At 45.9% G+C, this 23,419-nt stretch overlaps 1 protein-coding gene across 1 annotated transcript in view; it reads left to right on the top strand.

Moving 5' to 3' along the window:
* LOC144155250 (transmembrane protein 208-like) overlaps positions 1–16,957 on the top strand; it is a 34,856-nt gene extending 17,899 nt beyond the window's left edge. Inside the window, exons 5-6 of the mRNA XM_077686574.1 lie at positions 13,269–13,353; positions 16,685–16,957. Of these exons, the coding sequence (XP_077542700.1) occupies positions 13,269–13,353; positions 16,685–16,810 (211 nt within the window). The 3' untranslated portion in view covers positions 16,811–16,957. The remainder of the gene's footprint in view (positions 1–13,268; positions 13,354–16,684) is intronic.
* The last annotated feature ends 6,462 nt before the right edge of the window (positions 16,958–23,419 follow it).

Genomic DNA, 23,419 nt, shown 5'->3' with positions numbered 1-23,419 from the left:
TGGTGAAGGAGCATCACACATCAAAAGAGCAAAGGGCAATGCTGGGTACCTCGTGGCAGTGTGAGGGCAGCTCATAGCAGTATCATGATCGCATTGCCTGGTGTGTGGAGTGTCTGCATTGGCGGTGTCTGACCACGTCCTGGAAGTTGGAGCGTCCTCTGTCCATTATTCACACCAGCCATGTATGGCTACCAGAAAGCAGAGATGTTGTGGGGCTTTTTATGTATGTATACCGTATTTACTCGCGTAATGAACCCACTCACGTAATGAACTCTCCCCCCACTTTTAAATGCAGAGCATTTCAGTAACTCACGATGTCACCCGCGTTGACGTTCGTAGGCGTCTGTAGTCTTAGTCCGCACCCCTCCCCCTACACTATATTAAAAAAATACTATCCGGCGCCTGGTTTCGATCCCTCGACCCTGCGGGCTGAACGCAATGTACATGGTGCTTTACCCACTGCGCCACAAAGCCGACACAGAATGGGAGGCTACGAACGCGCCTTATATCCTTGACTTTACTGCTGACGAGCGCTCTCTCGTCAGCAGTTGCCACAAGTGCAACAACATTAACGTAACGCAAACTACTTAACGTCGTGCGCCCCCGGAAATGCTCTGCATTTGATCGTGCCCCTCGCAAGGGGGATGTTTCACTGCGTCGCCATGCGAACAGTTTGCCATTATAGTTTCCGCCCGCTCCGGTCAGTGTCGCCACGGTTCAAACCACGGCAGGGGAGCTGCGCGGGCGTTCGTTGATCGGCGTGCGTTCCGGCGTGGTGGTTTGATTTTTCTTCTTGAGAATTTACTTTTTTGTCACATTGAATAAAAAATGCAGCGGGAATATGTTTTTATCTCAGCATGGTGGCTGATGCTGTAGACGATCGCAGTATTTTGATATGACACTACAGTATGGCCAGAAATGCTAAAAACGCATTCCAACAAAAAGAAATCTCAACAATAGCCGGAGATGTAAGCGTGAATGCCGTGGCTCACAATTTAAAAATTGCGTGCTTGCAGAGCGCCACCTGCTGAATGCAAAACAAACCTTCTTGCGCCATAGAAACGTTGCGGTGTGCGAACAAAACACAAAACGTACTCCGCACTCTTTTCCTGCTCTTTGCTGTTCCGGCTGGTTTTGGCGGCATGCGAACAAAGCACTAAACGTGCTCCGCACTCCTCTGCTCTTGCTATTCTGCGAAATTGCCATTATGCTCCGTGGTTTTGTTGTTCAGCTGTGTTGTGACCTTTTTTTGTGCTCCTGGCTCTCCAAACGACGGGCCAGTACATGAGCTACACAGCTGGTTTTAAAGCTGAAGGTGAAGGTGACACAGCGGAAGGTGGTGGAGCATGCGTTGATGCACATGGAAACCGTACGGCTGGGTGGCACTTCAGTGTTGACCCAGTGCGTATACGCTACGAGTGAAAACGAGATGTTTTTGGGCGGTGAACAGGGATCGCCGTGTGTTTCGTGGGCCCAAAGAGGGGAAGTTTCCCGGTATCAGATAAGATATTTTGGAGTGCCTTGACAGCATGGTACACTCTGGGCCGACAACAAATGTGAAGCCGCAAGCGACTTCAGTGAGGAGGACAGCTCCATATGACTAGCATGTTGGGAATAAAAAAGAAGTTTGATTACATAATTACTTACGTGTTTTCACGAAAATGGTAAGGCTCTAACAGCGCTTCTCTTAGCAACTTTATTGTATGAAATTGAAACTTTTAAAAATCTCTTGCAATTTTTTCCCCCTCTTCCCAAATTCATGCCAAATTTTCTAGAAAAAAAGTGGGTTGATTACGCGAGTAAATACGGTATATCCATCCACGCAGAGTCTGGAAGGAGGTCACCAACGGTGTCACAGGCACAAACAATGGGCCAGCTGATGCTCGCATAAGTGCAACGCCAGTTTTAACTGGGTCTGTGAAGCAAAGTTGTAGAGCGGAATGGAAAAGCGCAAAGTTCCTTTATTGTGCGAAAGACGCTTTAGTGTGAAGACGCTTTAGTGTAAGGGGGGGGGGGAATGTGATGAAAATTGCAAGGGTAAAACTAGGGATTAAGGAGTGGAGCACAAACAGACAAAAAAAAAAGGTAAACAGAATGATACTGTAAGGAGCGCACCCAGCTTCCTGTCTGCCTCTGCTTTTGTGCTGCTGTCATTTATTGTTGGCTTTGCCTTTGTAATGTGTACCAACTGGTGAAATTTTTAATGCTCCTACAAAAGAAAAAAAAGATCAGAGCCATCAAGACCCCTGCTTACGAGAGAAAATGATAGTGAACAGTGGAAAGGAGTGTGGGTGTGACACAGAAAGCATCATAACAGGAATTATCAAGCTCTTTTAGTTCTTGAGGAAAATTAATTTAACGGTGCAGTCTCTTGGGTGAAAATGTCAGATATGATGTCTACATTCTCTTTGATACAAGTGGCATGAACGTTATCATGTCTGGGAGCTGTATTTTTAAGATTAACTTTCATTACCACGCCAATTCAAAATCGTTCAATTTGAACGATACCTTTGGAGCTCCTTTTCATAGCGTTCCAGGCGTTGCTGGAACAAATAAAGCTGTACGGAGTTAGCTCAGCAAATGCCCTTTCAAAATCAGTCTTGTTTTCATTGCAACAAAAATGTGATTTGTGACGCACGTTCGCATCACCTGGGTGTGGAAAAGGGGCATGGTCATCGCACGTCACAGCTACCAACGAAGAATGCGTGCCACTCGTAATTACTCTGCATCAGCGTTTGGTTTTTGTTGTCAGGGCACAAATACTGAATCATAAAATGATTTTCAATTGTCAGGTTTGCACTGTTACAGTAATAACACCTGAAATTGGCTGAAAATGTCAAGCAGTGCCTGTTTGCAAAGCTACTTTGTGATTTTAGGCAGTTTTATTGCCTTTGTGCACGTTGTTCTAAGTTGTGTTGCAGTTCTATTTACCGCAGGACCATTCGTCAACAGTTTACAGCAGCTTTGGTTTCAATTCTGCATCGCGAAATTCATATTTAGCGCTACTACTCAGTTACCCAACTTCAAGCCTACCTGCCATATGGCGCCTTGAGCGTCCGCGACTGATCCTCTAAAAAAGGCATGCCGCTCCTGATTTCACCCAACCCTAACCCGATTTCTGCGATAAGAACTTCTGATGCAAATCAAAAGATAACGCCCTGTCGCCAGATATTTGTTCCAACAAGGAGAGAGCTTCAAACCGGCCTTACACACTGCCAGCTGTTCGCCTGCCAGTTTCGTTTCCATACGAGAGTATCTCCCGGTGCCTAGTGGTGCTTCTTAGTTGAGCTGTTTGAACTGTCTATTCGGATGGAATCTCCAGTAAGTTTTGTACTGCTTCATTTAAAAAATTTTAGGTGACCCTGCAATGCAGCAGGCTCGTATTGCTGATCTTCTTTTTTATCGCGTGACAGCTACTCGACTGAAGTTTGCAGGGCACTATTCTAGCACATCGCACCTTATTCCTCCAAGCAAGGATACAATTACGAGTCAGAAGATGATAATAAAGCGCAACTTTTTGTTTTGAGAGATAACTGACAGTGAATGTCAACAAGCATTAACCGCGGAGTTCCGTTTTCAACTTCATGCATGTTTTCTGCATCATGTGCTTGTCCCAAATACTGTGCTGGCCTTAAATGCAAAATCAATCATTGACAAGATGCTTTTACATTACATGGGGGCAAATTGGTGCCTCTGATAATGTGAAACCGCCAGATTTCTTCCAGGGAACCACCCGAAATTGCACATTTTAAATTGGAGGTTGGGCTTCACCGCATGACACGAGCACCGCGCCTGCTAATATTTTTTTTATATCTGACAAACTGTCCTGCGCACATTGACATTTTTTCTAGGGCGTGTTTTTGAAATGTTTCCCTACAAAATGTATATTCTAATATTTTTCTACTACCGGTGGTTTGTTATACATCACTCTTTTTTTATCATTTTCTTCGACAACTTGACAAAAATTTTGATTTTGATTTTTGTCGCAACTATGATGTATTAAAACATTAAAAAAAACTGGCGTTATTGGAAAGGCCATTAAATAATCTGCATTTTGTGTTCCTGTAATTAGTGCCTAACCAATTTTTTTAGCAGGAAAAAAAGTTATGAGCCCTACAGTGGGTACTTTGACCGATATTGCATGCATAGTACATTAGTACATACACTTTGTTCTTTCTACACGCCTGCAGCACCTCTGCACAGTGTTCGCGCGAGGGCAAAGAATCGCGTAAACACCGTTTCCAAAGCTTAGCACCGGCACTTCGAAAAGGCCTAGCACATGCAGTCAAGCGTATAAAGACGCAAGATAAGCTGAGAAAATAATGCAAGAATATAACTAAGCGCAATTATCAACCAGCTATAAAACATTAGTCGTGCCCATCAGCATTAGCTAGGCTCTTTTAAATCCCCTCACAACGAGGAAGATTTTCCCGAAACCGTTCGTCAAACAAATCGGACTGCTGCCTGACGTTCCCTCAAGGCAGCTTCCACATTTTTAGCGATTTTATTCTGGTCATTGACGGCTGTAATGAAATAATCTGATGACGGACAGCTGTAAAATCGAAAGTTAGACCAGTTGGACTACGCACGGTTACCGGCAGATTGCACACAATGGATGGGGAACAACCCCTACTTGAGGCATTTCTTACCTTTTTCACCGAACGGAACGGGAACTATGCATGCGTGGGAATAATAAGAGCCGAACTTCACTGAACCCGAGTTTTTTATTACATAAAAAAAACTGACGAGGGCAGACTCGCCTCCGAGTGCACCACTTCGAGTATTCGATAGCCCTGTTTTCAATCTCACCGGAGTCGCGTTTATCGGCAGCGGCCTTGTTCTTGACGGTAGAGCGAACACTCTGCTTAGACAGGCCTGTACTTCTGGCGATGTCAGCCTGTTTTTCCCCATGTTCAACAGCGTTAATTACGCTTAATTTATCCGACAGTGAAATCAGCTACCCTGCCGCTCATGCCGCTGGTCGCAAAAAAAAAAAGCCACTGGCACTGGCTTGGCTTGGCTGTGCCAACAACCCGGCTGCCAGCAATGTTGCCAGACATAATAGTTTTCTTGCCAAAATAAACAAAGAGAAAGCACATCGGGTGCGGGCCCCGCGGAAGTCCGTGATAAACGTTCAGTCGAAACAATTTTCGCCTAAAATTTAGTCTGTTGTAGCCGATAGTCTGCTCTAGCCGGGTCCGTTGTGTGCGGAGTGGACTCCATTTAAAATGCATGGGGACCAGACAAACCAACAGAAATGGTCTGTTGTAACCGAAAGTCCGCTGTTGCCGGATCCGCTGTAACGAGCGTAGACTGTAGGTCCGGGGCACCAGTCCCCCGGACGTACGAAGACTCGCTTCTTACGACGGATCTCCGCGGTCCCAGCAAACTCCTCATAGAAACAATTCATTAAAAACCCCAATGATATGACGCTTGGGTGCACACGGTCTGCTTCATGCGACGGACCCTGGCGCGGATAAACCGGCGTTTTTCCAATATTTTACACCACTTCGCTGCCTCATCCCCACCTTTATTCTTAACCCCGGTTTGACGCTGCTTGATGTGCAAAGGTCCGGTTGCAGGTGAGACCATTGCTGAACAGACGCAAGCAGGCAGGCACTCGGGAGCGGGAGTACCTGCCTGCTTTGACGGCCCCACGCGGCAGCAGTACACCAACGCGCCAACCGCGATAAGTCATAGTTTAGGGTTCAGCTGGCTAGCAGACCATGAATTTGAAGCTCCCATCGAGCCGCCGACGAATGCGAAAACGCTACGACGCAACCCCATGGCGATGACTGAACAACTGCTTTCCTCGCCCGCTCCATCCAAGTTTCTTCCTTTGACAACGCTCTCTCCCCCTCTCTCTGCTCTCTGTCTATCAGTGTCTTTCAAAGCGGTGTTGTCACTGCGCTCCTTTCTTTGCTAGAGTGCCTCAATTCAGGCGTGTTCGCTGCAAAGGTGGAGACAGGTACACGTTGCCACTGCCATTTCGGGTCACTCTTTGTCTTGGTCGCCGCCTCTAGTCACTGTAGCAAGACCACGGTACAATTTTCGGCGCAACATCGTTTACTCGCGAAGTTTGAATCATCTTATCTATTTCGCATTGCTGGGTCTTGTGGAAAACGAAAACAGCTATGTGTTCAGCACTTTGACACAGTAGCGACGCCACGGGACCATTCAAAGCGTGTCTCCACCATGTACGGCAATGACGTTTTTTTTTTTTCATCTCTGCCTTTCAGTATCGTTCGTTTCGCTTGGCCTTGGCAGTTTCACACTCACCTTTTCCCCTCTCAATTTGCTTGACCACATTAGCCTTATCTTGCACAGGCAAGGCGTGGGACAGGCGGGCTATAAATAGCGTCAGACAACAAGGGGGGTCGTGTAGCACGCGACGCTTGGCTGGCATGCTAGCTGGACTCCATGGAGGGGAGGCGGGCACAACATAGGTGTTGCATTTTTTAAATTCGGGATTTCGGGCAAAGGGTCGCAAATCATGTGAGAACGCCCTCAATATAGAAGTTTAAATAAGTTCTTAGCTTATAAGTTCTCAGACCATCAACTAGGCTGACATTTACCCGCACCCTGGTTATACGACACCCCGGTCATACGACGCTTTCTTGTGGTCCCTTGAAAGTCGTATTATCGGGGTTCCACTGTTTGAAGGAATTAATAATAATATTGTACGTTTTGTTGGGAAACATTTCAAGAACACGTCCTAGAAAAAATGTTGACTTGCACGGAACAGTATGTCAGATATAAAAAAAATAACGTTCGCATGCATGGAAAATGTTGACTTGCGTGGAACAGTTTGTCAGATAAAAAAAAATAATGTTAGCACGCATGGTGCCCGTACCATGTGGTGAAGCCCAACCTCCATTTCAAAATGCGCACTTTTAGGTGGTTCCTTTTTAAGAAATCTGGTGGTTTAACATTATCAGAGGCAGCAGTTTGTCCCCATGTGGCATAAAAACACCTTGTCAAGGACTGAATTTGCATTTACGGCCAGCGCAGTATTCGGGACAAGCACGCGGTGCAGAAAAATCTGCATGGAGTTGAAAGCGAAACTCGGTGGTAGATGTTCACTGTAGATGTTCACTGTAGATGTTGTAGATGTTCACTGTCAATCATCTCTCAAAACATAAACTTGCTGTTTATTATAATCTCCTGACTTGCTGTTGTAGTCCTGCTTGAAGGAATGAGGTGCGATGTGCTAGAATCGTGCTGGGCAAGCTTTCAATGAGTAGCTGTTGCGCAATGAAAGAGTTCAGCACTACGAGCCTCCTGCATTACAGCGCCATTAACATTTTTGAAATGAAACAGTACAAAACTTATTGGAGAGTTCGTCCGAATAGCCAGTTCTACTAAGGAGCAACACTAGACCACCTGATATATACCCTCGTATAGAAACGAAACTGGCAGGCAAACAGCTGGCGGTGTGCAAGGCCGGTTTGAAGAGCTTTCCTTGTCGCAACTGATATCTGGTGACTGGGTGTTATCTTCTGACTTGCATCGGAAGTTCTTATCACAGAAATAGGGTTAGGGTGGGATGAAATCACGAGCAGCATGCTTTTGTGGGGGATCAGTAGCAGATGCTGAAGGCGCCATGGCAGATAGGCTTGAAGTTGGGTAACTGCGTATTAGCGCCAGATATGAATATCACGATGCAGAAACGAAACTGAAACTATTGTAAACTGTTTGCGAATGGTCCTGTGGTAAGTAGAACTACAACACGACTTAGAACCACGTGCGGAAGGGCAATAAAACTGCCCGAAATCATAAAATAACTTTGCAAACCGGCACTGCTTGATATTTTCAGCCGATTTCAGGGTTATTACTGTCAGAGTGCAAACATGACGATTGAAAATCATTTTCTGATTCACCATTCGTGCCCTGATAACAAAAACCAAATGCTGATGCAGAGTAATTACGAGCGGCACACCTTCTTCTTAGGTAGCAGTGACGCGCGATGACCACGCCCCTTTTCCACACCCAGGTGATTCAAACGCGTGTCAAAAGTCACATTTTGGTTGCAAATATGAAAACATAACTAATTTTGAAAGGGCATTTTCTGAGCTAACCCCAAATAGCTTGATTTGTTCCAGATATGCCTGGGACGCTATGAAAAGGGGCTCCAAAAGTAAGTTGAACGATTTTGAATGGCACGGTAACAAAAGAGCTAAGTAAAAAAATGAACCAACTCGCCTAAGAGGAAGTTTTATAGTCAGTCTTTGAGTGTCGGGTAGCAAGTAGGATGTGGGAGGCAAGTGGCCGCTTTCTTGTTGTTGAGGCGCATGCAGGTGCTTGCTTGCAGGAATATAAAGTCTTGCTGTTCTCATTGTATTTGTTGCTATGTGTCATCTCGTGGCAGGTTCTGCCCCTTAGCAGGTCAAAGTCCATTGTATCATCAGGCATTGTACTTGGGATAAGTGGTTCAGTGGGCGATGCGGGGAACAATGGGTGAGCTTGCGCCGGCTTCCCCGGGCAAGCAGTGCTAGGTGGTGTTAAGCTGCACCACAGCCATCAGCAAGGCTGCGTCTTTAGAGAGCGATTTTGGACAAACAGTGGACCAGACATCATCTGATGGTATCCAGGTTGTTGTGAAGACTTTGAGGAGGTGTACAGAGAAAAATTTAGATTGATTTAGCTATTTGAAAGCTAAAAACGGACATGAAATCCAGAGCCCATGTGAGGCGGGCAGTATGTGCAGTCTAAGGTGGCCGGGCATTAAAAAAACCATGACATTACCTTGAGATGCCTGGACGAGGTCTCTCCAAACTGTTTTTATGCCACGTGTTGCGCATCCTGGCAAGAGAAGGTTCAGATCTTACCTGAAATAGGCCAATCGGCTTGGGCAAGTGGTGCAGCAAGAGTGGAGGGGGCGCTGTGGGGCTCTTCTATTGCAGTACAGTTGCTGAAGCCTTGAAGTAGGCTGAGAATTTGAAACGGGTTCCTCAGTGCCTTGACAAGCTGGCTTGTAGGCAAGAGAGTGTGGTAATCACCATGCAGAAATGCAAGCCGAGCAGTTATGTGATGGCAGCAGATGCTAGCACTCCCGTAACCCACCAGGTTGAATGGCTTAGGCTTCGCCTAGTCGCAACGGGCCTTATAATGAATGGCAGGTGCTTCAGCTGGTGGTCAAGAGGCTTTAGTCTGAAGCCCTCATTGCAGCATTCTGTTTTTTTTTGCTCCCACCGACTGTGCTTTGCTAGCATGGCCCTGCTGTACCCATGCCACTCTTCTCTTCTATCGCCATGTTACACTACACCCTGTCCCCTGCTACACCACTACACTTAATTCACCAGCGTTAATCATCATAGTAGACACTCGTAGCACAGTTGGAGAGCAAATCAACTGCCTGTACTTGTTTTTTTCAACATTACACATGAAATCTAGCTGTGATAATGTTTGTTTATCCATCACGTCGACAGTGTCAAGCATTTGGTCTCGTTGGCTATGTCCGGCTACAGCATTGTTTGCAGGGTGGTGCAAGGCAGCTGCCGTGAAAAGCTCCAGCAGGTCGCAGCATTGGCCCTACTGTATGCTTTTTTTTCCTGCAGGGCTAGAAAATGGCATTCTGAAAACACTTTTGTTAAAACGTGGTAGGCAATGTTGCAACTGGAAACTACTGCAGTGCCATTTGAAGGGACACTAAAATGTCGGAGCAAGTTGGCCTCGGTCCATTATGGTGCCGTGAATACAAATATGCCACTCACCGCAGCAGCAGTTTCGTATTAACACAACAGATGCCCAAAAGCGTGAAAGCGGGTATGGTTGCCCCGTACTTTCCTGCACTAGATTTTGTGACATTGCAAATCTTGAGTGGTGAAGTGTGGGATTCATGACTAAGCATTTTTCTGAAATGAACACTAAGGCAGGAACATGTAAATGTAGAACAAATCTATGCAGGATCTTTTTTGCTGGTCGTCCACTTTTTAAACTATGCAAATTTCAGCTAGCAGACATTATAAAATAGGATACCTCAGCCCAGAGGCTTTGTTTCAGTTTAAGTTTTATTAAAATGTTTTGCCAAGGAAAGCAAGATGTTCCACGTCTCCCACTGAAGTCGAGAAGCGGCGCTAGTTGACTGGCCTCTGAACATCTCTTAAAGGGACACTGAAGTGAATTTGTCAAGCTCCCGTTTTTGCTTGCACTGCGTAGACTGGCTCAAATTAGCACACTTTTCATCGTTTATCCGGTTGACAAATCGGTAATTATTTTACAAAGCGCGAAAGAAGAAAAACTACCATGCGCGGTTTGCGGCGGCCGCACCAACTAAGGCTGTGACGTTGAGAGGAGGGGCGCCGTGATTGGACGATGCCCAAGGTTAGCAATCACACAAGTTTCGGTTTCGGTTTCGGTTCTGTAAAACATAACCAATGGCTTTGTTGGATGGGCATTCTCAATATCTCAGTAATCATCGTACCGCGCTTCTGCCATGTTGTCGGCTGTAAAATGCACAAGATAAGCCTCCCAGGACGGCTTGTAGTCGTCGCATTCACTAGCCGAGACCTACGCAGTGCATGAACGCCCTCCGCGTACCCGCAGACGCCCAAATGTCATGCGCTTTTCCCCCATATTTGGAGCTTGCCTCCCTCATGCCTGTATCGTAAAAAGCGTGTTCGCACCAGGCCAAGGGTCTGTTCATTCTGGCCTGTGCCCACTGCCTGCAAGCAGTCGGTGCTTATGGCAACAGCACGCCAACGAGAACTCGCTAGCGCGCCAGTGCCAGCCTGCGCGCGTTTTGTGAACTAGTTCGTGTAGCCATGAACGTTGCGGCCCAAAAAAAGGTGAACTCAATATAGAAAACATCGGCGGAAAACAAAAAAGTTAACTTACAAAAAAAAAAAGCAAGTACCCGCGGGGATTCGAACCCGTGACTCGCAAAACATTTGCGGTGAAATCCCAGCGCCCCAGACCGCTAGGCCACGGAGCGGGACGCGAATGGTTTGCTAATTGTACAACCGGTTTACACTTTTATTTAATTTTGGCATTTCAAGCCGCTTGGGTGACTATTTGTTGTACTGCGATCGTGCAGTAAGCGTCGCCCGAGTTTCCACAGTAGCTCACGTCTAGCAATTGCATTTCGTAGACGGAAAAGCGTTCGCAGATGCGTAGTCGTGCTGCTGACCGCTGTGCTTGTTCGCCCAGCGCAAAAAAGTGCTTCCCGCGCCCTAGTTTTACGCTGTACGGTAAAAATATCAGTTGATTTTATTTATTTAGTACCTATATTAACTTCGCTGACTCTTCTCCCGCCTTCAAGAGGCCTTATATTTTCCTACTGGCGTACTAGTCAGCGAAGCGTCGCATGTGCAGCGCTTGTGTGAAGCGACCTTGACTTGGAGTTAGATACAGTGTACAAACAAACCAAGTAAAGAAAGGCACATTCTTCCATTCACAAACGTGTCCTGGCTTCGTTTCAACTGAGCGAACGAATTGCGACCAAGCAATTTTTTTTTAGCCTCCTTGATTGCGACGACCCGCCGGCGGCCGGCGGACGAAACGCTGGGCCGACTGACTCTGTCGGCCGGGGAGCCGTGCAGTAGCGCAGCCGTGGCGCAGCCAATTGCCAGCTCATCCCCTCCTGACGTCACACGAAAACGCCACAGAAAATGGGCGAGCGTAAAGAGAGGAGGACAGCGTTTTCGAATTAGTTTTTCTACTAAATAAAATCGCGTAAACGCGCCTAGAGTGGTCGAAACATGGCCTGGGGACTCCGGACTACAATTTGCGCTAGTAATCCCACAATGTTTACATATCACTTCAGTGTCCCTTTAATACATATAAACCCCCACGCTGAAGTCGAGAAAGGAGTTGCTGTCAGAATAGTTCAATCGGTAGTGCACTGCACGTGTTATGTGGATGTTGTGGGTTCGATTCCTGCTTCTGGAACACGGCAGGTTGTTCTCGACTTTCATTTTCACTTCTTTATCTCTGTATCACAAGAAAGAAAGGCAGTCGTACCTCATTTGGCTCCAAAAACACTTTCAAGCAGCCGAATAGCACTGGCAATAAGGGCTGAAAGTTAGATATGTGCCCTTACAGAATCCCTCATCGTGAATATTTCTGTTCTGCAAAATGCATTATGAGGGTTCTGGCTCCAGCAGTCCAGAAATGCCATTAGCTACCCCCGACACCTGACCACGTCTTACGTGGCGGATGGCAACCCGATAGCAAGACGTTCCACGTCTCCCACTTTGTTTGAGGGGCAGCGCTCGGTGACCGGCCTTTGGACATCTCTAAATATAAACCCCCTCGCTGGAGTTGAAAGAGGAGTTGCCATCGGAATCGCACAATGGGTAGTGCACTGCACGCGTTATGCGGAGGTTGTGGGTTCGATTTCTGTTTCCGGAACGCGGCGGGTTTTTTCTCGACTTCTAGTATTCTTGCTTCTTTATCCCTATATTACACACACACACGCGCGCGCACACGCACGCACACGCACGCACACACAGACACACACACACACACACACACACACGCACACACACACACACACACACACATAAAAAAAAAGACAGTCTTACCTCATTCGGCTCTGTAGAGCACTTTCAAGGAGCCGAATAGCACTGGCAATAAGGACTGCAAGTTTGATATGTGCCCTTACAGGATTCCTTGTCCAGCAGTTCGGAAATGTCATTAGCTCTGACATTCGACCACGTCTTACATGGCGGCCACTGGGGAAGCAAGACGTTCCACATCTCCCACGGTGGTCGAGGGCTGTGCTGGTTGACCGGCGTCCGAACATCTCTTAATATAAACTCCTGTGCTGAACCTGAAAAAGGAGTTACTGTCGGAATTGCAAAATTGCTAGTACACTGCACACGTTTTGCGGAGGTTGTGGGTTCGATTCCCGCTTCTGGAACGCGGCAGATATTTTCTCGTCTTCCCAGCAACGTCACAGCAAAATGGAAGGGAAACGGGAGAAAGAAATGCCAGCTTTATTTATTTCTCAACAAACGTCATGACACCATTATCCATAGAACAAAAGATGAAAGAGCTACAAGACACACAATCTTTCAGTTAAAACAAAATGTTATTCAGCCTTTAGGTTCCCTTTGAGGCATTTTCACATCCCTTGCTTCACGCGTATCCCAGCCTCAAACTGCATCCTACTTTAACAGCAATTTTGTACGATGTGGTCATTTTTGTGGTGTTGGTGTATCGTCCTGCACTGTAGCGCCTGCGTTTGCAGACACAATGCTATTGTGACGTAACTGTATTTGTTAAAGCAGGTGCTGCTTCTTTTTTCTTTTTTTGTCTCTCATCAGGCACCTAAAAGACTTGATCATCCTAACGGCCTGTATACAGACGCTTTCACTTGTGTCCACATACGTCTGGTTCTTCTGGCTTTTGGTGAGTAGCACTCTGTTTGTATGAAGCTGTATAAAGGCTTCAGCGAAATGTTTTAATCCAAGTGACTGCAGCGTCTTTGAGGGCTCCCTTGAGTTCCTCAAAGAGGTTATGTGTTTACCCTTGCAAAGCAGTTGAATATGTTTATAAATATAACAAATATAATTCACAGTAAATAGCCATGGGTGAAGTAGGTACAATCACGGTGTTTCACATAGCTCAATAAGCTGTAATAACTGTACAAGCATCAGGTGGAATACAAAGGAAAACAAAAAAAATTCAACTATTTTTCAATGGCTTGTGTTTGAAAGGGACTTGAGAGGACCGTTAAAATGACTGACACTGAAACAACATGCACACAAAAATGAAAAGAAATACAGTAGAACCCTGCTGTTACATTCCTCGCTGTTGCGTTTTCCTGGCTGTTACGTTGTTTGTCATCGGTCCCTGCATAGCTCCCATAGGATATAATGTATTGCGAACCCCGCTGTAACGTCGCAACTGTGGGCCCGTTCCCGTATGATGCGTCGCAACCTGATACTCCGAAGCCGCTTGGGCACCGTCATTTTGGCGTTTGGTGAGTCTTGGCTAGGCTTTGTTACTGAACTGGCTTCAAGAAGCCGCAAGCAAGTTGGAGAGGGCGTCACTAGATGGCCATCCATCGAAAGTGCTATCAAAATCATCACTGTGCTTACAACAGAAGTTTCACTTCGGAACGCCGGAAGTGCAGGATGTATTCGCCACCGCATTGTTGTAATGGTGCCCTGCTGCATTTTTAGATTAGGTCAGTTGGCAAAGAGCGCGGTCTTCCAGTACCGCGGTGCGGGCCGGTGCTACCGCCGACCAGGCGGTGGCGCTGTGGGTAGCGTTGAGATTTTAGGGGCCTTAGTTGAGATCAGTCTCAGCGCGTCGTCTGCTGCTCCTTCCTTGCTATTCTCGGTGCTTTCTACACCACCCGTACTGTCACTTGCGCCAGTTTTGTCGCACAAAGGCCCATTATTTTGGCAGGACGCAACACTCACATTGGGTTGTTTTCAGCATGACTTTGACGTCTTTGTTTCGACTGGTGCTCAGGTGTGTTAAGGGGAATACGGGGCACCGTGCTTTCCCTCAGGGTCCGCCTGCCTCGCGGAATCCTTAGTTTGACCATTCACGATGTGTTCCCAACAGTTGACGATGTCTGAAGGCTCACAATGAATGTCGCCGCCGTAAGTTTGTGACGTAACCTTGAAGTTTTCCCACGGACTCGTGCTTTCCCATGCCTTCAAGCCATCAGGATCCTACGGCGCCTTGAAGAAATGCCGCGGCACGGACTTTGCCGCTGCCGAAGCAACCCCGAACGGCAGCCCGGCGGGCAGCACCTCAACAAATCGCACCGACACTTCACAGATCCACTAAAATATGTATGCATGATGACAGCACAGAGTTAATACGTTAATACAGACGTGATGGCTACAATGAAGCTGTAGATAGGGGGTGATTTAACCCTTTGAGGGTCAAATATTTTTGCCAAATGCGACCCCCCAGGGTCAATTTTTGTTATTGCTGATTTAAATTCTTCGGATGAATCTATTTTGAGAAAAAATTATCGTAATTTTTTTAGGGTGACCATAAAATGACAAATAAATCATTTGTGTTGTTACATGCGTGTGGTTTATTCATGAGTAACAGAAGAAAAATTCTAAATAAAAACGAAAGAGTAACAAGCAGGCACCTTTTGAGTGATTCGAAATCAGATAGACTTCAGTTTCGCAGGCGCAAAAAGTGGGAAGTGCCCGGAGAACAATACCAAAACCAGCCGCTGCGCGCGCGCGTGCGGCTGGATGCGCAAGCGATAGACCGCGCACCGTTCCTATAAAATACAAAAAAAAAGGAGAAAAGAGCCTCATCAGTTTCGCAGGCGCCCTTGGTCTGTGGCAGGCGCAAGAAAAGAGAGGCGCCCGGTGGGCGATACCCAGCGCGCGCCCTCGTTACCGGATGCGCAAGTGATAGCCGACGCGCCGCTGAAGTAAATCATAAAAAAGAAAAAGAAAAAGAAGAGCCATCGGCGCAAGAAAAAAATTTGACGTATTTCCGCAGTGTGGCAGCACATGCCAAGCAAGAGTAATTGGCGAAAAAGGCGCGCTTTTTAAACATACAAGCGATGACGTACATATACGTTATTGACCATTTCGAAGGTGTTTGCAGAGGACGTATACGTACGTCCGTGACCCCGAAAGGGTTAACGACGCCAGTTAGACGCCGGCCCATTTTCGTGGCTTTCCTCACTTACGTTTTCCCGGCTGGTGAAAAATGTATTAACGGGGTTCCACTGTACTCTGTGCTTGTCATAACGACATATCACAGTTTAGCAAGAACTGCTTTTTAGCAATTGTCCATGGGCCAGTTGGGGCACATTTTACTTTGTGTAAACTTTTGACCAAGGTTCACATTATTACAAGACATAGTTGATTACACTTGAAATGGAATGTAGGTGAGGTCATTTTAATTTTGGAACTGCAGAACTCTGTTGGAACTGCCGTGCTGAATAATGTTTTCTTTCAGTATAGCCTGATGTCCATAGCTCCGGTGTTCTTAAATGTAGTCCGCCCACGCTAATGCTCCTTTTTTATGCCCAAGTCTACGGGCAATGCAAAGAGTCGGCTTTGCCGCACAGTGTTCATACTCTGCTGGTTTCTCCACGCACCACATACCTATAGGTTGTCTCTTTTGCATTGCATCTGAGCTGTGCAAAAGTCCTTCCCTGATTAACCTGGGAAGGATATAAAGAAATTTCAAGTGGATTGAAGAGGTCGACCTGCCACCCTTTGTTCGATCTTATCTGAAATCACCCCATATCTTCTGGTCTGACAGAGCCGGAATGGTGATGCTAGTCCTGTTGCAGGTCTTGACTTGTGTGTAGCTTATTATGCTGTGCTTAGGTGCATTTGATCAGGAACTCTAAGTGGTCATAAAATTAGTTTTAAAGATTTTAATGAATTTTAAAATACCTTTTTTATGCGGTAACAAGACTCATATTGGAAATTTTAATGAGAAACTATGTATGTCCCCTAATTCTCTTCATCACAGTTGTAATATTGAAGCTTTGGTCTAGGACCCTTTTCCCTCACCTGAAAAATCTCTTTGAGGACAAACAAAATACCATTATAAACCTAAGTGCAGTATTAAAGCTGCATACTAAATGCTGATGCGTGCCTGAAAGTGGGCTTATCAATAGTTGTTGTGTGTAGGGGTATAGGTAGTTAAAGACATCAAAAGAATAAATGTTGCTTTGTGATTTCAATTTGCAGTTTGCTTCTTAATGTGACCCCAACACTTTTTTTTTTTCCTCCAGGCTCCTGGCTATGCATTCTACTTGCTCTGGGTCAATATCCTAGGGCCATGGTTCTTCCAGCCAGCACCTCCGGAGATGGATGAGAAAAAGCAGAAGAAATTAGAACGCAAGGGCCGACGGCATTGAAAGGACTGCTGCAGCTCCTTTTACAAAGACATGACAGTTTATGCATCACAATAAGACGGCCTGACAGTGCTTACATTCATGCCAATTTTTACAATTACTAATTGTGCAAACAGCTTTTTTTTTTTTTTTTTCGGTTATTGAGATTGTGGAAATGTTCTGCAAGCTGCGTATGTGCTGCTTAATTTTTATGTTGAATTCGTTCCAGTGGGAAAATGCAGTTCTATTACTTGCTCAATGTCTTTGCACTGGTTAAATTAACATATGCAATTGTTGATGTTACATAAAAGGGCAAAGTCATTAGCAATCATGATGCTCTTATGCTCAAAGCTCTCGGCTTTGAGAGGCTAGTGCTAGTGTGTGTAGCCCTTTTCCTCCACCTTTTCCCTCTATTACAATGACTGACAGCATTGTTTCTTATCCAAGTGTATTTGCGGTGGAATCTAAAGCAGACCAGCCTTGTTGTAGGTAAGGGTTTTGTGGCTGCCTTTGATGCAGCATTGCTAATGACACGTGCTGGCACTACTGGCAGAATTGGGTGACTTTTCCAACGGGTGGCTCGCTGTAATTTTTATGATGGGGAACTGCTTGTAAAATATTGAACTTGTTTAGAACTATCAACTGTTGTCTGTCAGGTTTTTAAGAGCAAACTTTTCCATGCTGGCATCTTTATTTACTCAAATGGGTGTGATAAAGTGGAGCTCATCATTGTGCTGTGTATGCGCACAGTGTTAACTATCTACTGTTTATTCAATCCAGTTTTGAATTCAATGAATCGAATAGAGTAGTCTTGTCTTTGTGCCCTCGACTGACTACAGGCTTGGGTACTTTTTAGCACACTTTAGCTCCCATGTTGTAAAATACAGTGTTTGTTACAAGTGATGAATGATGCAAACATATGTTGCATAAATACTTGTCACACTGTTCTTTCGTAGGTATGCATGTTCTTTAGAATTGTTCACATGTACATTGCGGTCCGATCAGCTCTGCATGATGTCAAATAAATTCACTCTGAGTGATATTTTGCTATCAGCAGATGGTTAATAAAGCAGCATGCATTATTAATTTGCTCTTGAAATAGCATATCAATTATACCAGTAGTAGCCCTCTATTAGCTGTCTCCATGGTGACTGTTTCTTAGATAAAATCCCAAAGCTGCTGCCATCCTAAGGACCCAAATTGCAGTAGGTAATTGTTGAGATTCCTATGCTGTCCTTGACATACACTTCATGGGAAAAGCTGCAAGTTGGATCCACTTGTGGTGTTCATATGTTGGCTGCAACCAATGCTGATTCAATAGAAGTGGTTAACTATCTACTGTTTATTTTATCCAGTTTTGAATTCAATTAATCGAATGGAATAGGCTTGTCTTTGCGTCCTCGGCTGACTACAGGCTTGGGTACTTTTTGACACACTTTAGCTCAAGGCTTCTAGCTTTATTTATGATGCTGTATTTTGTATGTAGTAAACTTTCAGCTTGTTTGGTGACCTCGACCACAAGTGTTTCAGTATTGGTGTAATGCAGGTATATATTCTGACAAGCTGAGTTAGTGTTAAACACTAATTGACTAAAAGGCTGAGCCAGCTGACATCGAGCAGATAATGTGCAAGTGCGGGAAAAATCTGTTCAATAGCGAGGGTTTTCGCTTTAGTACAAAGGATGGCGGGAATTCTAAATCGTTAAAGGAAAGGCAATGACTCTTTGTATAGTAATTGGGATTGTTCTCCTGTTTGTAAAAAGCAATATTCTCCTCAGGTACTTCAGCACATAACCTCATAATGTCGTGAATTTATGGGCCATGTTCAAAATGTGTCCAAGTACCCCTTTAACCTGCATTGCAATTTTGTACGCATTTTCATTTGCTGCCTCTACAAGAAAACATCTCATGTAAATTGTAGGGGTATGCAAATTAGTCATTTTTGATTTTAAAGTGAATATGAACCGAATAATGGTTTTGTTCAAATAGTTCCGAATTTAAGCGAATATTTAGTGATTTCAGATGCGAAAACTGAAATTTACAATTTGTCAAGCATGCTTCTCATAGCCTGTGTGAAAATGAAAGGCTCGTTTAAAAAGGTTTGCAAAATTTTCCTATGGCATAAAACATACAGAGGGAATCCTGCAGCTTCTAGCTTTATTTATGATGCTATATTTGTATGGAGTAAACTTTCATCTCGTGTGGTGACCTCGACCACAAGTGTTTCAGTATTGGTGTAATGCAGATATATATATTCTGACAAGCTGAGATTAACACATTTCTCATTAGAGTATACGTAAACGGCAGTTTTTTGTATGTTCTTGTTAGTTCTAGGAAGGAAACTCGGTGTACAGGCCGACGCAATGGTAAATTAACCTGATTTTTCATCTTTCTGCTGCATGCCTCCGTCGTGTGGTGGCATCATCCTCGCCTTGCGTTGCGGGTCCCTATTCCAGTACTAACAACCCACAAACTTTATTTTCAAAACGCACTTGCACTGCAGATGTCCCCCCCCCCGCCCCCACACAAGAATCTTAAATACGTGTTTCGGGAAGGGCTATTCTTGAGAGAAGGGCATGTCAAGACTAATATAAACCAATGAAATGAGTTGGAAACTAAAACTAATGCAAGCACCTTTTAACAACCCCAAATGGGTCTGTGCATGTGCGGGGTGGGTGGGCAGCTTCCGGAGTGCCTCAGTGTCAACGCCTTCTTGTCAAGCAAGTAATATCCCAGTGTCTGGAAGGGCAAAGCTTGACAAGTTCGTCGTTTTTGTCATGTGCCATAAAAAAAGGAATGTAACAGGTCTATAAAAAAAATTGACTTCATGAACCGGGGACTGGGCTTGCTTATCTAGAGGGAAATGAATAGGGCAGCTTGAGCGCAATCATGTTATGAGGATGCGAAAACGGAAGCATAGAGAAAGAAAAGCTTTTTTTTTGCATCCTGATAATGTCGTCGTGCTCAAGCTGCCCTAGTCGTCACTCTCTAGATAAGCGAGCCCAGCTGCGTCACCGATTCCGTGTATCTGCTGAAGTTGATCTTTTTTTTTTTACCCGTTATGTTTTTATCTTTTTTTTAAATGCAGTGTCCAGAGTTACGTCCGACGGAACACAAAATTGAAAACTAGAGTTACGTCCGATGGAACTTTAAACCAGTTTCTAGAGCTGCGTCCAACGGAACTTTAAGCCAGTTTTTAGAGCTACGTTCGACGTAACCCAAAATTGAAAACTAAAGTTACGTTCGACAAGAGTCCTGGTCCGACGGAACTTAGGCCAATGTTTTGAGTTACGTATGGCGTAATGTAAAGCACAACAAAAATTTTTACAGCTAATGGCACCAAATACCGTAACGCTCTATATCCATACACAACATTGAAGTTCCTCCGTTATCAGTCCCGGATCATCCGTGGACTCCCCGGGACGCGATCCGGTGATCGATTTTCCCATGTATTCCTATGGGACTTCCGGTCCGAACGCAGTCCTCAGACTGCCCGCGGACCGTCTAGGACTAGTGAATCGAGTGGGCCAATTATTGAAATGGTCACTTGTACGATACATGATGTCAAATTTGAAAACACAAATGTTGCTGCTTTATGGCCAAACCCGTTCGGAATCAGTAAATCATAGGTAACATGTTCGACAGCACCGGTTCCCCATCAGTCAAGTGGCAAGGAGCGTGATGTAAGTGCTCGCACTACTGCAGCGATTTGGGTTCGAATCCCAGCTGGGTTCATGGAGTTTTTTTTTTTTTTTAATTACAAGATTTAAATTTTTCTGTACTAGTCCACGTGCACTTCTTTCCATATCCAACATATGCAAGCAAAGGAGAAGGCGGGAATGAACAAAATAGAACCTCCTTACGTTTTTCATTAGTTGGCCAGATCAATTAACTAAAATTTATCGACATTTATTTTTTTCTGTGAAGAAAAAAAGGACTACCAGGACATTCGCTTTATTACCCCTAATTGATTATTTATTATTAGGGGTAGGTTATTGATCGATTAACCTCCTAATTAATCGATTAATGCTTTAGCCGCGATTAATTGTTTTAACCGGTTTAAGCTGCTGGGAAAACTCAATAATAATATTTCATCGACAACTCTTAGACTTTATACACGAAGTCGACTTCGTGTATCTCTGAGCTCGTGTATCTTCATTCCACAGAGCAAAATTTAGAATAATAACTACAGATATACACGACACAAAAAACGAGTGGGCAATTATATATACCATTTTGCCGTTGTGTAAACAATTTCTAAGCAAGGCGCGATTAATCGGCGCCATCTGCACTCGCGACGGGTGCTGATGTTCCCGATTCTAGAAACGTGTTTGTGACGAACGAGCTGATAAACGTCTTGCCCGCATCATGCGCCGTGACGATGACCTACTTACCTCATCTGGAATGTGTGTGAACAAGTGTATGAGCATATTGATCTTATTTCTGCTACTACATAATTATTTTTGGTCATTTGTTCTTCCAAACCAACACAACCGAATAATCGATGCATAAAGCGAGCCGATTAATCGGGTTTCAATATTGACTAACGTCTAGCCCTATTAATTACATTCGTTAAAACTCTTGACCCATGTAAATTTGTTCTCGGCACAAACTACAGACACTACAAACTGGCACTGCGCCCACTGCGCGAGGTTCAATTTTGGTAATTCCCGACTTTTCCTTTGCTTACATGTGTTGGATATGGAAAGAAGTGTACGTGGACTAGCACAGAAAAATCTGAATCCTTTAATAACTCTAGAAACTGGTTTAAAGTTCCGTCGGACGTAACTCTAGTTTTCAATTTTGGGTTCCGTCGGACGTAACTCTAGACACTGCGTTTTTTAAATTATGGGACGCACGATTTTTTTCCCGCTCTTTGGGAGAAGAACGAGGGCAGGTTAGGCCAAGTGCCGAAGAGATGAGGCACCTTTCAAAAGCCGTCCCCTTACCGTTTGGCCGCACGTCACCGGAGCCATGCGGGAAAGCCCGTCGCATTGAGCCGTGTAGACATGAATAATTTGCCTGCGGTTCTTTTATTTTCTTACGCTTATTATTTTTAATAAATTGGCGCACCCTGCTCTAGTGGTGCAAGACTGGAGCAACAGCAGAGCTGGTGGCCCCTTTCCCTTCGCCGGAGACCCGTCTGTTGCACCTCACATGGATTTCCGAACTTGCCGCTGAAAGTTCTCCATGACTGGCAGGCCCGGATCGTTTTGTCCGCAGCCTTTCACGTCTCTCGCAAAGTTGACTGCTTTAGCACGCGCTAGAACCCGCGGCAACCCGCTTCGCGAACTCTGCGTCTGTTGCGCGAGTTCTTCTGTGCTCCCCACTTTAGGCGCGAACGCGAACAGGCGAGGAGAGAGATAGAGAGAGAGAGAGAGAAATCGCTCTATTTTTCATGCAAGTTGGCTTAGGAACGCGTGGTGGCCGACGGCCGAAGGCTTGGAGCGACGGTGGCGGCTCGGTCACAGAATAAGATATAAACTTACTCGGAACATTGCTGGCGCTAGGCGGGACAAGGACGACGAATTACACACAACTGGAGGCTGGGTCAATCAGAAGTAGCTGCACCCCCGGTTGCGAGGTGCCCAGCGGGTCGTCCCACTGCTCGATGGTGGAGATGAGGGGGGGGGGGGGGAATGGGCTGAAAGAACAAGCGTCACAGGGAGTCACCAGAGGGGACAGTTGGGGGTTGGGAACTGAGAGGGATAGATCTTGTGGAGGAGGGAACGACTGGCAAGGGCATTTGTCTGGAGGAGTCGCCACGAGGGATGTGCGGGCACGGCCGGGCTAGAGCGGCGGCGTGCGCATCAACACAGCGCGCGCCGCCGCTCTAGCCCGGCCGTGGTGTGGGCAGGGGATAGCGGCGGCGGGAGCGACGGTGATGCTCCGTGACGTCTTGGTACGAGAGCAGTCGATCGCATGCCTACCAAGCGCCGTGGTGGGGAGCGGGAGCGAGCCCAACACTTGCTGCTTTGTGGGCCGCCTCGTTCCTCCCACCCCAGTGTGTGCCATCCGGGGTCCAGATGATGTCGACTGGTTGGGTAGGGGGATTTTGGAAAATAATGTTGAGTGGCGTAGCCGAAATGCTACCGCAAATGAAGTTTTGAACGGCCGTCTTCGAATAAGTGATTATAATGTGTGGTTGCGGCCTGGTGATAACGGTCAGTGATATTGCCGCCTCCTCCGACGTTGCGGGGTAAGAGGTGCGCACAGTTAGGGAAGTGGCTGGGGGAGATTTGGGATGAATAACTACACCCAGAGCGAAGCCCTCTGCGTTTCGGTACTCCGCGGCGTCTACATACATGGTGGGAGACTGTGTGTAAGGGCACGGGAGCGCTGGCACCTACGCACCGCGTGGGTGCATGTTTCACGGATGGGGAAGCATGAGGAGGCAGTCTCGCATGTTTCGAGGCTTCGTTTTCTACCATTGCCCGGAGTGGATCACGCCTCGAACGCTGGGCAGAGTGTTCTCGAAGGTCGAGCTGGACGACGCCGGGCGCTCCTCACGAGGCACACGCTCACGTGCGGTATTTTTTCTTGCTATTTTTTGGGGGAACGCCACTGGACCAAGCTCAAGCTTAAACAGCTCCGCTGTTAAAAATTATTTCCGAAAAATGAGATCCCAGGCTGT

This window comes from Haemaphysalis longicornis, unplaced genomic scaffold, assembly GCF_048455015.1.
Source record: "Haemaphysalis longicornis isolate Haplotype H1 unplaced genomic scaffold, Haemaphysalis longicornis Haplotype H1 scaffold_1, whole genome shotgun sequence".
Classification (NCBI taxonomy): domain Eukaryota; kingdom Metazoa; phylum Arthropoda; class Arachnida; order Ixodida; family Ixodidae; genus Haemaphysalis; species Haemaphysalis longicornis.
This window is presented reverse-complemented; position numbering and strand designations above follow the sequence as displayed.